Source organism: Diaporthe citri (genome assembly GCF_014595645.1).
Source record: "Diaporthe citri strain NFHF-8-4 chromosome Unknown scaffold_8, whole genome shotgun sequence".
Lineage (NCBI taxonomy): Eukaryota > Fungi > Ascomycota > Sordariomycetes > Diaporthales > Diaporthaceae > Diaporthe > Diaporthe citri.
In genome coordinates, this window is record NW_025064853.1 from 997,672 (window position 1) to 1,017,858 (window position 20,187).

The 20,187-nt window shown below is 57.7% G+C and overlaps 3 protein-coding genes across 3 annotated transcripts; 1 reads left to right on the top strand and 2 right to left on the bottom strand.

Moving 5' to 3' along the window:
- Positions 1-11,662: 11,662 nt before the first annotated feature.
- INS49_014659 (uncharacterized protein) lies at positions 11,663-12,472 on the bottom strand (the record flags this gene model as incomplete). The annotated part of the gene is made up of 2 exons (XM_043175349.1): positions 11,663-12,129; positions 12,430-12,472. The coding sequence occupies 2 exons, from the start codon at positions 12,470-12,472 to the stop codon at positions 11,663-11,665; spliced, it is 510 nt and encodes a 169-aa protein (XP_043020306.1).
- A 1,553-nt stretch (positions 12,473-14,025) lies between these two features.
- On the top strand, positions 14,026-15,809 carry INS49_014660 (uncharacterized protein; the record flags this gene model as incomplete). The annotated part of the gene is made up of 3 exons (XM_043175350.1): positions 14,026-14,062; positions 14,338-15,369; positions 15,457-15,809. 3 exons carry the CDS (start codon positions 14,026-14,028, stop codon positions 15,807-15,809), a joined length of 1,422 nt encoding a protein of 473 aa, XP_043020307.1.
- A 994-nt stretch (positions 15,810-16,803) lies between these two features.
- On the bottom strand, positions 16,804-17,772 carry INS49_014661 (uncharacterized protein; the record flags this gene model as incomplete). The annotated part of the gene is made up of 1 exon (XM_043175351.1): positions 16,804-17,772. The coding sequence occupies one exon, from the start codon at positions 17,770-17,772 to the stop codon at positions 16,804-16,806; it is 969 nt and encodes a 322-aa protein (XP_043020308.1).
- Between the last annotated feature and the right edge of the window lie 2,415 nt (positions 17,773-20,187).

Below are 20,187 nucleotides of genomic sequence, written 5' to 3' on the forward strand. Positions count from 1 at the left end.
GATTCAAAAGTCCTCAAACAATACAGAATGATATAGAGACGGTGAAGCGCTACACGTTGCCAGGACTTCCTTTTTCTTGGGAGTCTGAAAGAAGTGCAGATGCGGCTGAGATGAGAATGGGGAAGTGGTCGATGTCACCGGTAGATGTTGACTGGTAAGGGTAAATGGATAGTAATATGGAAAAGCTTGCCACAGCAGACTTGTGCTGGAATAGGGAAGGACGAGGATATAACGAGGTCAGTCAAAGGGTGGTGAAGCAGTAGATGGAGGTCCCACGGCCGGTAATAAGGCGTCTCGACCGTGGAGAGGGCCCCGTCTGGTGTACATCAACCGCATCCATTGTGGACCACATCCCAGAGGGTTACTTGGAGGTACAACATGGGTCACTTATCAAGCAGGGGTTCATCTGTGAGTGTAGCCGGGAGGCGAAAAGGCTAAGAGATCAAAGGTGTGTGTGTGGGTTCCAAGGTTTGCGGGACACCTGAGATGATGGGGGGCTGGCCAGGAGCCCCGGCTGCCTTCTCGCACTTGCGACTGGACAGTGAAGGATGGTAAAGCGACGGAGGGCTACCTCACCGGGGGATGTGCTTGCATACGGCTCGTCTCCATGTCCTGGTGCAAAGACACAGAGCAAGATCACGTCCCGTCAGCAGGTGACCGCAGGAAAGCAACTGGTGCTGATTATCAGCCAATATGTCTTTGCCTCTTCACAAGGCTGAGTAAGATCCTGCTGGTTTCTCCCTTGGGCCATCGCGGGCAGGAAAACGGAGCGGGCAGCACGAGGGCAGCGGGCTCGATGGAAATCCAGGGAGATGCCGGAGGATGGGCGTTGCTGCAAGAGAAGTGGAGAGAGCGCAAGGGCAGATTCACAAGCCACTGATCAGGAGGCGCCCACGGCCACCCTTGCAGAGCTGTGGCCGCAACCCTGGGAGTGACGAGCGTTGAAGGGCGGCAAGGATGTCCTGCGCGAGCACCTGCGAACAGGGGCACCTGTCGGTACGCAGGTACTTCGGAGTGGGGCTGTCGATTTAGGTTAGGGGACATTGAACGCGGTGGTGCCTCCGTGGGTGCAGGGGCTGCCGGCCAGGGCAGTGCTCCAATCGACCAGCACCTGCGTCCACCTCGTCTTGCATCTCGACTCGCACCAATGGAATAGGCCGAGGTCCCTGTTGATGTGCAGCTAGAGGGGAAGAAGGTGCGATGCATCCCTGCGGCAAAGGCACAGAGGCAAACCCCGACATTGGCGCGGGAGGTTGAGGTTGTCAGGCACTGATTGGGGCATTGCCGGGAGTGCCCAGAGCCCCCAAAAAAGAGACTCGTGAGGTTCGGACGAAATACAGACTGGAGAGTGGGGTGAAAAGCTAATCGACTTAGATTAGCTGATGGGCAGTCCCTGAGGATAATTCGCTGTGGTTCTGCCTCACGGTCCGGGGTCCGACCTCAGATCGCAGAAGACGGTATGCTCTGCTCCTTGAACATTGGGCGCCGCGAGATGAGGTGATAACATGAGACCTACGCGCTTTCCCCGCGGGCAAATTACAATGCGAATGTGCGGCAGAGTGAGGTTAGAAAGGGGTGCAAGTCAACCTTGACCTTGGTAGCCTACCAGAGGCAGCCCGGCATAGAGGCCGTTTGGAGTCGCCTACTGCAAGGCCTGGCCAGGATCTTTAGCCACGGTAGACCTGTAACGTCCAGGAACCGCGCGAGTCGGCTGGCTAAGGGTTCGCACTCCCAAGAAGACTGACTGTGCCAGCTCCTTGGACCTTTACTCTCTAATTTCGCCCCGTAGCGCTGCTACAGGATGTTGTGTCGACATGCTCCCTAGATCATGGTGGTGTCTTGCAAGGCTACCACCAGTCAATCGCCTGCTCCATGCCAGATTGGCTGTGATGGCTGGCAGCCTTTGCCATAGGCGGTAATATTTGGTGCCGATTTGTCGTCATCGTCATCTGTCAGGATTTAGTCGGACTGTCGCCGCCACCAACGGGCGCTGTGTGGAAGACAATACACCGTGCACAAATCCTGTCGCTTATCGCCATTAATCATAATGCTCATGTGTTGTGGATCTCGATTCCGTGAGTCGACATCATCCGGATAAGAGTACCGACCACCTGTCAATCTTTTCTTCGGTGGGCCCAGAGCGTGGGTGTGTTCATCTGCCCATGATATCGAGGCGTACGCTGTTGGGGCTTTGAGCGTGCTGCCACCATCAGTGTCTCATGCATCGGTGAGCTTTCGATGTGAGACAAAGAGCCACGAGGCAGAGCAGACTCCCACATTGTGATGCCGTCGTGCATACCTGGTCGACCGTCTGCAATGCTGGTCTCCACCATCCAGCAGAGCTGCAAGCGTGGGGCAGGTAACTGCTGTTGCTCTTGGTCTGAAGAGAGGTGCGCCAAATTTCAGGGTGTCAGGCCCAGGCCTTCAAAGTGCGCCTCTGAGGTGTGCAATGCAGTTCTGCTCAGATGTCACCTCCTGTGACCTGGATGGGCTTGGTCGCATTGGTGTCAAGTGTCACCGAGATGGTCATCCGATATCAAGCCCACAGATGACAGGCAGCAAGCTTTTGGAGTACTGATCGGAAGGCACTGCGACGGACTGCAGGCAGGCAACCTTATTTGTTGCATGCAAATGTGTGAGTATACCACTTCACAGAATCCGAAACTCAATTCCTGACGCAAGAGATATCATCGACTCGAATTACAGAGTTCGCGATCAGACGACTGATGGTTGATTGCAACCGTCATCTCAGGAGCGCATGGCCTGTTCTGGCCTCGGTGAAGGGTAGTGCCCCCCTCCTCCTGTTGGACAGATACTGGTCGAGATGTGCGGGAAGGCGCCCGCCAAGAACGTTCGATGGCTTCCAGAAGATGGCTTCAGTCTCAATCGCCGCCGTTGCATCCGCGCCGGCTTGATCAGTGCCGCTGGCGTTGGCATCGAGTCAAGCTAACACGGCACGAATCTGTGTGTGAGGGCGAAGGGTGGCCCCCCTCCCCTGCCTTCCTCCGATGTGACTAGGCCCGAAGTGGCCGCCAGCCCGACGGTGCCTCTTTCGACGCAAACTGGCTGGCGGCTGGGCAGGTTTGGTCAACTGTTGTCTGCTACAGGGCAACGCCCTGTACCGCCGGGAATATTGTGCATGCTGAACATCTCGTGTTGTGCCAGTTGTGAAAGGCAAAAGCGGGGGGAATGATTCGCGATTCGATCAGTAATGGGTAAAGCGCGCCGGAAGCTAGCGAAAATGCTAAGTGCCGATCATGGTCCTCACGAGACCCTGCCCAGTTAACCTTGTAGTCTACTCTATTTCAACGCCGGACTCCGTGTGGCTGATGGATCGCGAGTCGAATGGCGGGCCCCCTGGCACCTACAGCAGAGCCGTCCCGCCCAGGCTCCACCTCAGCCCACAGCCTGGCCTGCAATGACACAGCAGCCGGGTGTGAGGCTTGACCACCGAGTTGACAAGGCAAGCACGTCAAGCGCCGGGGTGGATGGGTCTCGAGGGTCGGCAGGCCACTATCGCTGAATTACAAACGTATTAAAATACGACGGTGGGGACGGCAGGACCTGGGGTTTGGCCGTCAGCCTCGGCTGTGAGGCGAGCAGGGGGACGAGGCCCGACCGATTTCTCCACCGAGGGGAGAAGGATAATTTAGCCTCGCAGCGTTGCCGTTGTTCCTCACAGAGCCTGCGGGATGATCCATCGTGGTCCCATTGGTCCCCGCTACCTTGAATCCAGAGATAGCAGATGCCTGCAGAATGGGTTCCTGAAAGTCTGTCAGATGTGATGCTCTGCTCCGTATTCTTGGCAGGCCGAGCTAATAAGCCCGTCCGTCGTCCGAACCATGTTTCCAGCCTCGAGGATCAAGGACAAAGGCCAATCGTTGACAAGGACCAGAGAGTCCGCGGACAGCAGGATTGAACAGGGCAAGTTGACGACAAGTGCAGCGCACCGCAGGCAGGCTGGCAGTGGATGGACTGGGCTCTAAACGCTGCCCACCATGGCCTCGCTCGGACAAGTTGAGCGTGTAGTGGTGTGGTCTTGGTGGTCAGGCAGGGGGGCCGGGGACGAGACGGGGTGAGGAGACGAGGCGAGAGGAAGAGAGACGAGAGGAGCTGACAAGAAGTGATGACATGTAGTCGGGATGGTGTGGCAGACTGTGGGATGGCAAGAAGGGTGCAGAATGCAGCCAGGCAGGCCAGGTCGCACCTGGGTGGGGTGCCTTCCTGTCGCTCCACATACAGAGCCCGGAGCGCAGCTGCACCTGCCAGCAGCAGGCAGACGAAGGGAGGAGCGAGCCGCTCACAGGATGCACGGACGGCGGGGCTCGAACGCACAGAGGAGGAGATATGTACATGCCGTGCTCTGTCATGTACCATGCTCGGGAAGATACCCACCGGCCCCCATATTTTATGTACTCTTTTCATGTACCCTTCCGCGAGTACTGCATGTAGGTACGACCCTGGGGTTCCCTCTACATACCTGCCGTGCCCTCGTCCTGGTCAAGCCACAGGGAGTAGAAGTAGCGACTCTGAACGGCCCAGACAGCCAACCTGGACTGACAGCATTTCCCAGCAAGGTGTCTCCGTGCTCTGATCACCAACCGGCAGTCTGGTCTCGTCTCGTCTCGTCAGCCTGGTGATGACGGATCCAACTGTCAGGTTAAGGTTGGCATTCCACACGAGATGAATCGAACCTTAAATCTCCAGTACCTCTCCCAGTGCTACCTTTCTCCATTCTCACATGCTTGGCCGGCGAAGCCCTCGTACCCGTTGTCGTTCAAAGTCTCGGCCTCGAGCACAATCTCTGGTTCCCCCATTTGTCACACCAGGTTTTACACGATGCCATTTCGGCCACCGAATTCGCCATTTGTCTCTACGATTCACTCATGGCCCATGCCTAATCCTATTACGAGATACCTACCACCACACCGGCTGCTCCAGCCCGTCTTTCCTGCGCCGTCACGACTCTCGACGGTCCTTGGTAACCAACGGTGTTTCTGCCCGGGGCCTGCTCTTTTCTCCCACCCCGCTTGAGAGACCCACAGCCTTCTCAGCGTCTTGTCTTGCCCACCGCTTTTCTCACCTTGGGCCGTGGCGCATATTGCGCCGCAATAGACGCACGCGTGACCGGCGTGCTGACACCGAATGAGTTGCCCATCATCCAACCTGACCGCAAGTCGACTGTCTGAACTGACCTATGCCCGTGCCACTGGACTGGGCATTGATGGACCACTCCATAATAATTGTTGCCGGGGATAGATAACTCCATACCTGTCGCATCACTACTGCGCAACCATGTCCAATCTCAGCTTCAACAGTGCCGGCCAGCCGGCCAGCTTGGTACGCGGTAGCACACATCCTCTCTTGGGTTTGGTTCCCCTTCGCTCCGTGTTCCTCGCTCAATCAGGTCAGTCAGGCCCTATCGGGGTCCCACGGCCGGAAATGCTTCGCCTCGCGCGCTAGAAGCAGCGAAGACTGCGTAGAAGCTTGCTTCACACCCTCTTTGGCGGAAACGCTCCTCAGTACCGCGCCATCCCGTTCTAGTGGCTGCGGGTCATGCTGCACACCACCAATCGAGTTCAGCTGCCCTGTATTTCATCTTGTGTGCCAGGCAGACCAGCCATGACGGACTCAGACCGCGTCTCGTTACGGCATGCTCATGACTTGGTGACGAGCTGTCCGTCATTGACATCAAGGGATCACCGACCTCGTCGGGTACCTGACCAGCCAGGCTGGGACGAGCCAAAAATATGATCCCAGGGCTGCGGCTATTTCTAAGTTTGGATTGGACAGCCTTGCTCCATGTTCCCGCTCCTATCTTGTTGGCCCCTTTCCGACTCGGGCCGCCACCTTCTTTCGGCCGGAGGGAATGTACATGTATTTGACCTTGCTTCCAATGCCGGCGCACCTGTCAGAGCAACACTACCTGGCTATCCCAGCGTGGGGCAGCGCAACACGAGATCTCCTCCGCTGCTGCTGTGATACCTCTGCCGGGCTCGCGCCATCTCAGACCGCGTCTGCACAAAATACAGACCAATCCTGTGTGACCAAGATACGACAGGACAACTGTCTTGTTCAGGAATATTCCAGACGATCATCCGCCTCGAGGAGGGCAGCGCCTCCAGAATACCACTTGACCTTCGCCGTCGCCAAGACACAACAGTCTGCAGCGCTAGCCGGAGCCATGATTCGCCAGTAGATATCAAGGGGTTCGGCGATGGAACGTTGCAATCTGCAAGCTATGCTAAAGTTAGTCAAGCTTTGTGAGCGGCGTTCCACCAATCGGTTGCGCGGATTTGACTTCACTGCTCGCCGAACTCTGTCGCCCCCTTCAGTGATCAGCATCAGGCGCACGTCCAAAGATTGCACAACATTCCAGCAGGTCACGCTCAGCCATACATGCCATTGTCATAAATTGCGATTACAGGTCCGTCATGCACTTCTAGCGAACGACAGTGCTGCTGCCATCGTTCTTCTGAGCACACGAGCCATGCGCCACTCACTAGATTGGAGTACCATCCCCTTTCAAAAGCGCGACGGAGTGCGCGACTGGGGGCGTGCGGCCAGTCATTCGCCTACGCCGCTTCGACGAGGCTGCAGGCGAGGCTTGGGTCTCGCACCCTGTTGCACGTCACCCGGAGGCTGGCGCAAGATATCCACCGTCAGTCAACCATGAAAATCTGAAGAGTGTTCAAGAACCGCCCCCGCGCCTCTCGACTTCAGCACTTTGGCGCCCCCACGGCAGCTTATAACGGCGGGCGCGTTGCCAAAGTTGGCAGGTGGGATACAGCTGTGGATCTGAAGCTCGGGAAACGGGGATCTCGCGGAGGCCCGACGAGCAAGGCTCGAACTTTTCGTGTCAAGCGACACTGCCTCGCGCAGGAACTCACTTCTTGAAGGAGCCGAACGCAGCTAGGCAAGCACTGCTGCACGGTGCCGAAATCTTGGCTCGCATTCTCTTCAGGAAACTGGGCAACGGGCGGCGCACCCAGGAGAGTGCCCGAGTGCACCACATCCCGCGCGCACAATGCTTCGTTCCGTCATTTTAACCCCCCTTCCAAGACTGCCGCGAGCTTCCATGGTCTAGCTTCGGCACTTTTCCTTGGGGCAGGATTGGCAAAGCGATTGGGTTTCACGCATCTGGTTGTGCTAGGTGGTGGCACAAACCCGTTGGAGGACGACGGATCGTTTGACGGCACCCTGTCTTACCACTCCCAGAATTGAGAGAGGCGACATCATTCTGTGTCACCCCAGCTTGCTTTCAAGTCGGGATGCGACGTGCTGTAAGAGGCTGAGGGCCGCTTTGGTGTGTGAGCACGATGGGCCAGCCCTTCCTTTCTCAGAGTTGTCTTGTGAGCTTTCGTGGTCGCATGCGAGACATATTGTGACACACATGTTTGGGACCCTGATACTCAGCTTTCTCAGTAACGGCAGCCTGTCGGGTTGTTGGAAGCAGCGATTCTGACATTTCATTGTGTTTCTCCCTTCGAACAAGAGGCAACTGAGAGCCGCACTCAAAGAGACTGCAGCCTCTTTCCAGCCTGGCTCTAGCTGGCTTCCATCTCTGGTCCGCTTCCGTTTAGGCGTCTGGGACATCTTGCAGGATCTCTACTGTGTGTTGACTTTAGGGGGGCTTTCTGCAGGATATTCATTTGGATGCCATAGATCAAACAAGGGCGAGCATTACATCACTGCATTTCTATTCAGCAAGATGGTGGTCAACGCGGGACCAGGCCATAGCGCACACTGGCACGGCGTGCCCGCATGTCGATTTCAGCACCGACCACACCGAAGACTGATGTTGCACGTATTTCACTCCTGCGGAATCATGCAGGATCTGATCAAGAAGTGGCGTTGTGTGCTTGAACGCGAGCTCGTCAAGGGACGCCAGTTCATCAAGTCTTCAGCAACATATTGTGCCTTGGTGCAAGTACCACCATGTACAACCAGCTCTCGAGCCATCTGTTTCGGTCGTAGGTCTTTGTTTAGAACCCGGGCACAGCATCGGGGTAGTTCTCGCTATGCGGTAACTCCGAGAGCGATGATGGGTCCATCGGTGATGATGTTTGACGGTCATCTCCACGACGCGACAATGGTGTGTCCCAAGGTCTGTGTGACCTCGCGTCTGGAGCACCCCAGCCATTTACTTACACGCAGTGACCACCATCCAGCGACCGCAGTCCTGACAAGTGTCTATGACCTCAACTCCCACACCAATTTCACAAAACGGACTAGCCTACTGCGAAGCATCTGAGAGGGAAGAAGCGCCTGCGAAAGAGAGATCGAGTGTGTCCTTGCAGCCTGTGCCGCAATGGTGCGTGGAGTGTTCCTTCCAGGCAGCCGCACGCCGTGCTTCACAAAGCCACCCATCTTGGGATTTTGCCCACACAGCTAAGGGCTGAAACCGAGGCATGCACAAGGCACAGACAGCACTGCTGTCCAAATGCCGGCCTGGGCCTGACCATGCTTGTCATCCTCTCGAGCACGGGAGCCTGTGCACCAGAGCCTCGGGCATGTCTTGCAGCTGTGGGCGATAGGGACGCCCAAGCCGGTCAAACCCAAATACTCGACATGCTCGCCTCGAATGCAGGCTCGATCGGCAGCACGGCATCTCAGTATCGCCTCGATCGCCGTCGGTTCCAGGGCGATCCCTTCCTCGCGCCGGATATCAAATTACCCTGGCTGTTGAGGCGGCTGGCATCTGGGCCCTGGAGCATCGGCCGTCTGGCCGGGCGCTGCAGATCCTGGATGCCAGCTGCAGCACGTCGGCGACCTTCCTGCTCGAGTGCCATTACTCGATTCACCAGCTCGCCCAGCCTGGGAGATGCGCAGGGCTAGGAGGTCTGGCTCGTGTGAGCATCGCCTCGCTGGCAGGAACAGGCAAGCCCGGCCCCCGGCCCGCATGCGGGCGCTCCAGTCGTCGACATATGCCTCACTGTGCATCGACGTGGAGATACAAGCTTTTGTCCGAACGCGTACAGGACACCGTGGAGGGCCTGCATACATGCAGTAGGTACGTTGGTGATGGTCACCGAGTCCCAAGGGGTCCAGCCCCCCGCGCGCTGATGCGCTGGTCGATCCGGTGAGGATGACCCGGTCGGTCCCCTATCCGACTCACACACCCCATCTCGACCTGCCTCATCCGCGAGGGTGCAGATCTGGGGAGGGAGAGGGGGCAGGGAGGCGTGGGTGGCAGCCGCCTCGCACTCGCTATACGATGGCAAGGTGCACTTGTGCGTGGGGAACAGCAGACATCGGCCGTGGGGTTTCGAGCATATGTCGGATGTCTTTGTGAGGGTGGGTTGCAGCCACGAAATAATGGGGGAAAGTCGTGTGTGTGCCTGAAGGGAGAGAGAGTGTGTGTGTGTGAAGGCTAGAGGACAGGGGAATCAGAGGTGTTTTCTTCGCGAAATTTGGAAAATACAGTCGCTCAAGGACAGGATATGGGTTGCGTCGAGGTGCGATGTGAAGTTATGTGTCCCTGAGGGGGTTACACTTTAGCCAGGCTCGATTTGTTATGTTCAAGGCGTAACACAGCCAAGGCTTTCCCACAGTATTAAGGACTGAGGGATATCGTTATGTGTGTAGTACATTCCGTCTTTCTCATTATGTTACGTCCTGTGCAGCGGTGTTAGTGGATGGTGACGGTGGTGGGTTGGACCATATCTCAAATCAACTTTGTGTCCCCATCGCGTAAGGGGCCACGGAGATCACCAGCCTCCCTTGCATTTCCTTTTTTTTTTTTTTTTCTTCTGCGTCTTCCAAAATAGCCTCAGTAGCATGTGTCAACCCAAGCCTCGGGCAACCAGCAACCGCGCAGGACTCACGTAGGACGTGTTTGTGCTTCCAGAAGCGGGTCCCCCTTTCTCCCGCGTCTACAGCCACGACATTGCTTTGCATGGGGGTTTCAAACGACAACGGGAATCACCTCTGAATTGTCTGTCGTCTTTCCACTTCCAGCACGTCACAACCCCCCCCCCTCCCCCTCCTCCATACCCACCCACACTCCCACCATCTGCCAGGGACCCAGCCCCGTCCCCGGACCGAAGCTGACCCCCCCCTCAACCCCATATTTTTCCCGACATGAATTCTTTACTTAGATAACTCTCCCGGGCTCGAACCAATATTTCCTCCCTCCCTCAAAAGCCCTGTATATCCACTTTTTCCCTCCCCCTCCCCTCCACAGCAGAGAAAGAGACACGGGAGACAAAAGCACGCAACCCTTCAATTCGACGGGCAGGGGAGAGAAGGGAAGGGAAGGGAAGGGGGCGTGTGTGAGTGGCATCGCATTCCGCATTGCAGATCAGTGCATATGTCAGGCCCCTCCCCCATTCTACCTTGTACCTTCTCTGCGCTTCTTTTGCATGGTGGGGAGGGGGTAGGGTAATGTGTTAAATGTGATGTATAGACTGCGTGCTAACTGGACTGACTCCTTGGCCCCGTCGCGCCCGGCCGGGCCGGCCTATCACATGCCAGCCCCGACCACCCCTTGTCTGCTGTGATTGTTGTTCTTTGTTAAATTTCCCCTTTGGTATGTCGGCTCCGATGTGGGTGGGGATATCTCCGTGCCCTGTCCGCCGCGCCTGCTGCTGCTGCTGCGGCGCATACATATGTGTGTGTGGGTGGGTGCCCGCATATGTGTGTGTGTGTCTGTGTCAGTGTGTGTTGTGTATGTATGTATGTATGTATGTAATGTACGAGAGTGGATACCTGGGTGCCTACAGCTGAGCCCGTGATGGTGGTCCTATGTCCTGCCTTGTACTTGAAGTATCCTGCGGGTTGGGGTGTGGACTGGGGGCTCGGCTGGGCGTCCCAGGGTGCGCAGGCAGGCGGCAACAGCAGGAGGGCAAGGGCCGAGTTGGCACCGTGTTTTTATGCATAATTGTTGGTGTGAGTCGCAAATCAGTGTGGTGGACTTGAGCCGTCCGTGCCTGTCTCTCGTAACACCTCGTGAGATCGGCACATGCAGGGCTGTATTCTGTTGTACGTTGGTTCCGCAGCCAAGGTGGGCGGAATTCAGTTAAGGGGGGTTGGTTTTAGCTGCAGGTGTCAGTTGGCATTGCGGCGAACATTTGTTCTAGACGGGCGGAGAATCGAGCCCGCTCGGTTTGCTCGTCCATCTGTAAGGGAGGCAGTTGTGCACGATGTCAAGTATAATAAGGCACCCTTCATATGTTTACGCTTTGTACGCCGATCATGGAGACATGCCATCCCACTCGCCTTGATGATTTGATTTATAGTAGACAAATTTGGTATCATTCTCTTCCTCTGTCTCCCTCTCTCTGTCTCTGCCCATCTATACACGCAGGCAGATTAATTACTCAACAACAGGTGACAATGGGGAGACAACTGTCCACCCGTTTGCCACCTCTCAAGACTAGACTATAATGAGTGCATACAGGGTCGTAACGTGTCCCACGTTGACCCATTACTTTTGAGAGGCTCGGCGCGAGTGCCCACCCACGATTCGTCAAAGCTTCGTTTCGACCGGTCTCGTCAGAGGCACGACAGGCCTGGCAAATTTGCACAAGACAATATCAGCCCGTATTACTGTCGCCTCTCATCGTGGGGAAGTAACCGGGAACGTGCGTCATCCAGCCCCTTGGTTCCATCTCCCCCCACGCGCGAGCACACACAGAACAAACGCCCCCCGTTATGCGGCTTACTCCTTGTTGTTGAGCTGCTCGAGGATGGGCTTCTCGAGACTCTCGGGCTTGGTCGTGCTGGCCCAGCGGCCCTTGACCTTGCCGTCGCGGCCGATGAGGAACTTCTCAAAGTTCCACTTGATCCTCTTGAGGCCCATGAGGCCGGGCTGCTCGTTCTTGAGCCACTCGTAGAGAGGGTCGGCCTTGTCACCGTTGACGTCGATCTTGCCAAGGACCGGGAAGCTCACGCCGTAGTTGACCTGGCAGAAGCTCTGGATCTCCTCGTTGGAGCCGGGGTCCTGGCCACCAAACTGGTTGCAGGGGAAGCCAAGAATGACGAAGTCGTCAGGGTGCTTCTCCTTGAGGCCCTTGTAAAGCTTCTCGAGGCCCTCGAACTGGGGGGTGAAGCCGCACTTGGAGGCAGTGTTGACGACCAGAACGACCTTGCCCTTGTACTCTTCAAGGGGCTTGGGCTCGCCGCGCTCTGTAGGTGGGGGTGGTCACAGATTGTCAGCCAGGCTCTTTTGCCACTGCCACGATAGTGCTTGCCGCGGTGGTAGTGATGATGGTGGAACGCTGCGTGTGTGGTGCAGTCGAGGACAGAAAGGGCAGCTGAATGTGCTGGGCAGCGCGCGGAGTTCAAATAAGGAAGGAAGACGGCAGTTGTGCATGCAGACGCCATGGGCGCAGCAAGAGATGCGTTGCGCTTATGCGAGGACGATGGCCATATAGGGGAGCATAAGGGTGGAAGCGAGGGTGTTTCGGGTGGAGTAGCAGAACTTACTGTCGACAGGCTTGAAGTCGTAGAAGCTCGTTGCTGATGCCATGGTTGCGAACGGAGATTGTGCGATGCAGAGGGTGGATGGTGTCGGACGCAAGGGGGATCTTGGTCGCAGTTGGAAGGTGGTGGTTGATGGAACCGCAGGAAGTTGTTGACGTTGATGGTGATGGTGATGGTGAAGATGAAGATGTCGAAGATGACGGCAATGCGCAACCGGACCTGCGGCGGGGTGGAAGACGCAATCGGTATTTGTAAGGCCAGGGCCAGGTGCTGGTCTTGGCCCAGGGACACGCCTCAGCCCGAGCCTGGCTGCAACAGAGCAGGGATTGTACGACGGTGGCATTGGGTGATGGAAGGCTCGGAAGGGTTTGGGAGGCGGGCAATAGGTGATGGGGGGCCAAAGTCGAGATGGGACGACGATGAACTCGAGTTTCAGTTCCGCCTGGGACGGCACAGTGCAGCAGCGTGCCCACTTGGCCCTGCTGGTTGGGGGCTGTTTGTGGCTGTCTCGATGCCTCTCCAGCTGCTGACTGGGTGCTGTGCCTCTTGTTGGTGACGCCTTCTGGATCCTCTCTCCCCTTGCGCCGCTTACAGGAATGATGCTGCTCCTACTGCTTGCTATGCTTCAGCTCAGATCTGCTTCGGAACGGGGCGCGGCTCGCCATCAACCTCGGCACGCCCATCTCATTAGCCCCAACGGGGCAAGCTTCTGCAGGGCCTGATTCAGGTTTTGTTCCTGTCCAGGAGAGATTCTGAGCTGCGCTACGGAAATAGCAATTCAACCGACCCCGAAAGAAGATGCAACAATCTATCCGCGGTGGAGATCACCTACTGTGTACAGTCAAGCTTCGTCTGTCACTGTTTGGCAGAGCCCGGAAGGCAGGACGTTGCAGATTCGTTTCACTGTTATGCAGTGTGCAGCTCGCATACCAGTACCTAGGTAGCCAGGAGGCTCCAGCTGGTGGAGGAAGACAGGAACGGTTGGGGTAGGTCCGGGCCTGTCAGATGGGTCTGAGGGGTCCAGTGCGGTGCAGATCGTGTCAAGCTCGAGCTACCCCGCCACCGATGCGCGATAAGGTGCGGTGGGAAGCGATAAGGAAGTCGAGCCGGTCATCCACCCGCCCAGCAGTCAAACTGCAAGGACTGCCCAGGTGGGCTGGCCTGAGCATCTGAGATTGCCCTGTGCCGGCGTTCACCCAGACAATGAACCCAAGGAACGGATGTAGCCTCATACATGGCGTTCGCAGTGCTTTCATGAGAAGGACAATACCATACCACAGCCCAACAAAGCGTCCATCAGCTGACATGGACCTCTACCTTTGTCTCTAGCTCTTGCTCAATTCTGCTGGGTTTCACCACACTGGATACCAGTCTCTCGAAGCCTGTTTCGGCAATTGATGCTGGTGCACAGGAGACCGTCACAACATAGAATACCCGAGTCTGTGCTTCCGAACTGCAACTGCTCGAGCCAGACCCAGACTCAGAGCGTATACTTCCCCTGTCTTCCAACTGTATAAACCCTTGTCCAAAGGCTTGTAGAGCCTGAAAATCATCCAAGGTCAAGGTCAAGATCAGGGCCAGGCCTCTGAACAGATCACAATGGAAGTGCAACAGAAAAGAAATATTGTCATCATAGGTATGTGCCACCTCTCATTCAATCTCTCTATACCTAACTCAATCGTCCGTCCCAATATAAGCTCCTCTTAGCCAGCCGCCAGTAGTCGACTTCAACGGTTGCAAGCTACCTGTCCGTCTACCATGCACCCTCCCAGATCCTTGCTATCAGTGTTCCATCCAGTTCCCACCAAATACCCCTCCCTGCACTCAGGGGACCATCTTCACCATCACGGGATACTATCGTTTCCTGATCCTCCTCACCAGTGCTCCCATGCTGATGTAAGGCACGACCAGGTGGCGGTGTCATCGGCTCTACCACTGCCTACTTCTTAACACGCCATCCCAAGTTTGACCCTTCTCTGCACAAGATCACTCTCCTGGAGGCTACCTCCATCGCGTCTGGTGCATCTGGCAAGGCCGGTGGCCTGCTGGCACTGTGGGCCTACCCAGAATGCCTGGTCCCCTTGTCCTACCGGCTGCACCGCGAGCTGGCTGAACAGCATGGCGGAGCTGAGAAATGGGGGTACCGCCGGCTGGGATGCGGGAGCATCGGCGCCGTCGTGCCCACCGCGGGTACTAAGTCACGGACGGCAGCCAAGGCGGCGGCACGGGCAAAGGTACCTGCAACTCAACCTGGGATGAGTGCCCTGGAGGTGAACGGTCATGCCAATGGGGCAACAGCAGAGCCTGAACCACCAGGAGCAGGGACTCCTGACGGGAAGCTGGAGGAAGGCGAGGCCAAGGACAGCAAGGAGTGGGAGAAACTCCCCAAACAGGATGAGGCCGCCGCATCCCTCCTCTCAGACTCATCACTACCGTCCGACCTGGACTGGATAGATCCCAAACTGGTTCAGTTCTACGAGGAAATGGGCCGCCCAGGCTTCACCGAAACGGCACAAGTACACCCCTTACATTTCACGACAGCCATAGCCGAACTCGCGCAGGCCGCAGGCGTCGACATCCGGACGCAGGCGAAGGTGACCAGGATCACCACCCCCGCGGGCCAGGCAGACGGCGCCAAGACGGTCGAGTACGAGGACCGGCAGCACGGGGGCGCCGCGAGGGTGATCGGCGGTGTGACGGATGTGATCGTGACCGCGGGGCCGTGGACGGGGACGCTCCTGCCCAGGACCAAGGTGGAGGGCCTCCGCGCCCACAGCGTGGTCTATGAGGCGGACGTCAGCCCGTACGCCGTCTTCACCGACATCCAGCTGCCCTCCGACTACGTCCCCGAGCACCGGGTGAAATTGGGTCAGAAGCGCAGGCACAGGGGCAACGTCGATCCGGAGATCTACGCGCGGCCCTTTGGGGAGGTGTACGCATGCGGTGAGTGAAGAGCCTCCACCTCTTTCTCCCTCTTGGAGTCTTCAAATCTGGTCGGCTGACATGGGCAAAACCGCCCACCTCAACTAGGCGAGCCAGACAAGAGCGTACCCCTCCCGGAGACGGCGGACCAGGTGCAGTGCGACGACGCGCAGTGCGACGACCTGGCGGCGTACATCGCGACCGTGTCGCCGCAGCTGGCCGCCGCCCCGATCAAGGCCAGGCAGGCGTGCTACCTGCCGCGGCACATGCGCTTCGGCGACGAGCGCGGGCCGCTCATAGGGCAGACCTCGTCCCCGGGCGTCTGGGTCGCCGCCGGCCACACGTGCTGGGGCATCCAGAACGGGCCCGCGACGGGGTTCCTGGTCGCCGAGATGCTGCTTGACGGCGCGGCCAGGAGCGCGGACGTCGAGGTGCTGGACCCTAAGAAGTTCAAGGTCTAGCGCTTTCTCTCTTTTTTTCTACTTCCCTCCTTCCCCGAGTTCGGTGGTGGGGAATCTGTGCCAACGGCTGTGGCGTTGCACGGCTTTTTGTGTGGGACTGTTGTCGACAGGCTTGGTGACACGATCGGTGCGAGGTAGATCTGTCCGACTGTCTGTCTCTGCACTTGCTTGGCTGTTCAATTGTGCAGGCGGGCGTCACTGGCGCCTGTCGATCGTGCATCGGCCCGGGACGTGCCCACGTCCAGCCTGGGAACGCCTCACTGTGCGTGTTGACCGCCGCCCACTATGCCGGACCAGGGCGAACCAGGGCGAGCCAGGGGGGGGGAGGTAAGCCTGCGTGGGGGGCAGCGAGCCCCAGCCGCCCATGGGGGAGTGGCGGGACGAGGCGGCGGTGGAACCGTGGCGTCGCCGGTTTGACGTCCTTCGTCGCATGCGAGCGGCTGACTGACATTGTGGCTCGGGGGAGATGGTCTAGGGGATGAACGACACGGCGCGGCATGCTCATGGCTGTGAGACTGGAGGCTTGACTCCCTTAACTTGTTGGGAAGTTCTCCAGCCTAGTCTTGGATCTGAAGATGTGGGCTTCTTTGGGTACTTGTACATGTATCATCTCATGTCGTTTGAGCATCAATTCATGAGCGTCGGGTCAGTGTGATTATGGTAAAGCGTGAATGATTTTGATAAGCGTCTATATAACATATATCCCATCAACCTCCCGTACGAAGAAGAGCTCAACGAAATATGCAAAGTCATGCAGATGGATGCTGAACGCCGTCCTGAAAGAATCGCTCTAAATCCAGCCGAGCTGCAGAGTTCACAGCTGTGGCTGGGTCATAGCCGTCGTACCATGCTTCTCGATGTTGCCAGGTTCTTCGTAGCCCTTTTTGAGTGCGGGCCGAGCCGTCTGTCAGGCCTCACGTGGAGCCCTGTGGCCCGTACATAATTCAGTGATATTGCCGTGACGGCCGACCAAGGCAGCCACCACCCCGACCACCTACAACGACTTCTCGATCTCCAGGGCCTCCTTGATGCCCTCTTCGATGGCGGACACCTTGACCTGGTCCAGCCTCCTCAGCGGCCTGCGGCCGTACCCACCGTAGCCGAAGTAGCTCTGGATGGCCTGCTTGGTGCCGGGCACGGCGGCCTTGGTCAGGACCCAGTCGCACTTGGACAGCACCTTCTGCAGCTGCTCGGCCTCGTCCCTCTTGCCCTCGGCGTACAGGCTCCAGACGCGCGCGCACAGCTTGGGCATGACGTTGGCGCCGCCAGCGATGATGCCGCTGCCGCCCGAGATGAGCGTCTGCGTGGTGAAGTCGCACACGCCGCCGAAGGCCATGTAGCCGCTGCCCCGGGACCAGGGGGTCTTGGCCTTGGTCGCGAGGGCGACGCGCGTCAGCTTGCCGGTGTTGCCGCACGTGAACTTGGTGCCGATGATGTTGGGGTGCTGGGCGAGCTTGATGAGCAGGTCCGAGTCCATGTCGATGCCGGCGACCGCGCCCGGGTAGTTGTAGAGGATCAGGGGCAGCGGGGACTCGTCGGCCACGGCGGTGAAGTAGCCGTACACGGCGTCCTCGTCCATCTGGTTGCGGAAGTACGAGGGGGGCAGGATGAGCACGTAGTCGCCGCCGGCCTTCTGGGACAGTTTGCACAGCTCGATGGTTCCCTTCACGCTGCCTTCTGTGGCTCCGACGACGACAGGGGTGTCCTTGAAGCCAGCCTCGTCCAGCGCCTCCCGCGTTGCTGTTGTCACAGCCAACTTCTCCTCACGGGTGCAGTGGGCTGCCTCTCCGTTGGAGCCCATTACTACAAGGCCGACTAGACCATCACGGACGAGGCGCTGGGCGTGCTTCTTGATGACAGGGATATCGAGCTCCTCCGTCTCTGGGTTGAAAAAGGTCATGGTCGGGGCGTAGATGCCGCAGGGCAGGTCCCTTCGGGACGTCGTGTGACCGTTCGTAGTCATGATGGGCAAAGGAGTCAAGACGGTAAGGATGACAGAGAAACAGAGCCAAGGCAAGCCAGGATATGTTGGAGATCAGACACGAGTTGAAAGGAAGGAATAGGAATGGAACCCAGAGACTTGCGGCTTATTATACATGTTCCGGGAAACCTTTCCCGGCAGCGCGATAAATCGGTTTCCCATGACCTAATGCTTGGGCAGGGCCGGTAGCGGGGGCCAAGTGTACAGCATGGACCGTATTAGACGCGGCAGCGAGGTCGAGTGTATCGGATGTGGGTGTGTCGTGAAGACATTGGCCCGAGACAGGCAACGGATCGAATCAGGACACCACACTGGTGGTAGCCAGGCCCCTACTAGATCCCGAGCGAGAGGCGAACCTTGCCCACGGGCAGACAGGCCACAGGGATGGGGCAGTATGCAGAGACAGAAAGGAAGGACTAGGACTAGGCAATTCGAGACCGGACTATTTTGGGGGGAAGATCCACGATGGGGCGTGGGGTGAACTGCAGTGGATGCTATGTCGACAGACGGACGGCCATGATCTGATTCAGGATGCTTCGAGCTGGCTGGCTGGCTTCCATGCTGGACACCTGCACGAGACAATCACTCAGCGGGTTTTGCTACAGAGCCGGCATTGTCGGCGGTGAGGTCTGATCCGCAGCGCATATGTCAACGGGACTTGATCGCCCTGTCTATGTCAGGGCAAGAAATCCGGTGACCTGGTCCCGCGGGTAAGCAAGTGAAAAGCCGGGTCGCCAGGTCGCACGACAGGGCGGAAAACACTCCTGGATGGTTGCAGCATTGCGTGCAGGTGGCTGAGAACCTTGAGCGCGTTACTGGAGGACAAATCACCCGAAGGGTGTTGAAGATTTCTGGTGTCGCATTGGCCACTTTTTTTCTGCCAGGTGGACATGGCTTCCTCGACAGTGGAAGCCTTCAAGTCTTAGCACTTGGCAGAGGCTCTGCCTGTCCTTTAGTGACCCTCTGAAGCCAGCCTCAAGGGACAGGGAAGCCTCCGGGGAGACTCGCAGGCTTGGCTGTGAACTCGGCCGCGACGAAAAACTGGGGACAGGGCAGAAAGGCGGGGGACGAGAGAGAGAGAGAAATACCCCACGAGACAAAAGGAAAAGGAAGGCGGTGGACTGCCGGGGATGCACGCCAAGTAGCAGCGAGGCCGGCACTGTTGGCTGCATGCCGACTGGATCGAGTTAAGTGCTGCGACTGCTGCTGTTGCTGTTGAGGGTTCAATGTATGCAGGCGAGAGCATGCTGATGTGTATGAGTGGCGAGCCCAGTGTCGGAGACGGCGAAGACACAGACAAATGTCACGATGCCGGTGAGGATTGTCAACAGGCGTGTCGACTGACAGAAGTCATCCCACGTCGTGACAGCCGATGTGGGCTGTCGTCGAGCTACGAGGTCACCCCAATTTGTAGGCAGTAGCACAGTGGAGGGGACGGTGATGAGTGGAAGGAAAAATGGCGGGGAAAGTAATCCCACGAATGAAAAGCGAGGCCAATCCAATGCGGTCAGGCCAGTCCGTGTTTGATTTCGACGACGGAGGTCTTGGAGAGGCTGGCAAGGGACTCCTTGTCCTGAACGTGAGAACTCAGGCACTTTGATGCGCATGTGTACATGAATGTTTGTACACCCTCAGATATGGTGTGTGCTCCGGCGAATTTAGCCTGTTGTGGTGATTGAGGCTGGTGGCTGACTTGGTTGCATTCTGAAGCACGACAGGTGGAACAGGTGGGCTAGGACGAAATGACGGTATAGTGGAGCTAATAAGGACAAGACAGACAGAATCGCGGGGTAGAGGTCGGTTGGTCGGCGTCGACGTGGGGGCGGGGTAGGGATTGATTGACCTTTGCTCTGCTCTGTCTGAGCCTGCAACCTTTCGCTACTTCTCCAGGCCTTGGCCCTTGGCGCCACACCAGCAGCGAGATTCTGCCCCATGTCTTCCAGAATAAGTCCCTGGCATGAGCAGCCATGCACGCCATGCGTCGATGATTCCTGCCCCAGCGGCACGCATCCATCAGAGCAGGCCACACAGACACGGCTGCTGCCGAGTGAGCCAGAAGCTGCTCTCGTGACACGCCCGCCTGCCTGTTCATCTCGCAACAAGCAGTACCTAGACAGGAACACATTAGTTTAGTACATGGTACATTTATTCCTGGGCACGCAGCACGTCTGGTAGTCCAGCCTAGATTGAACGGTTGTGGGGCTGTCCCAAGGGTAACGGCCCGGTCTTCGGCAGCTTTTGCCCCAGCAGCGACGTATTCTGCTCCTGGCCGTCCAGCATGATCAGTCAGTCCAGTTCCAGCATCGTGGGCCAAGGTCTCGTGGGCATCGTTCCACGGCGAATCCCAGGAACACATCCCCCAATGGACAGAAGAGCGTGCTGGGCTCATGGCCTGGG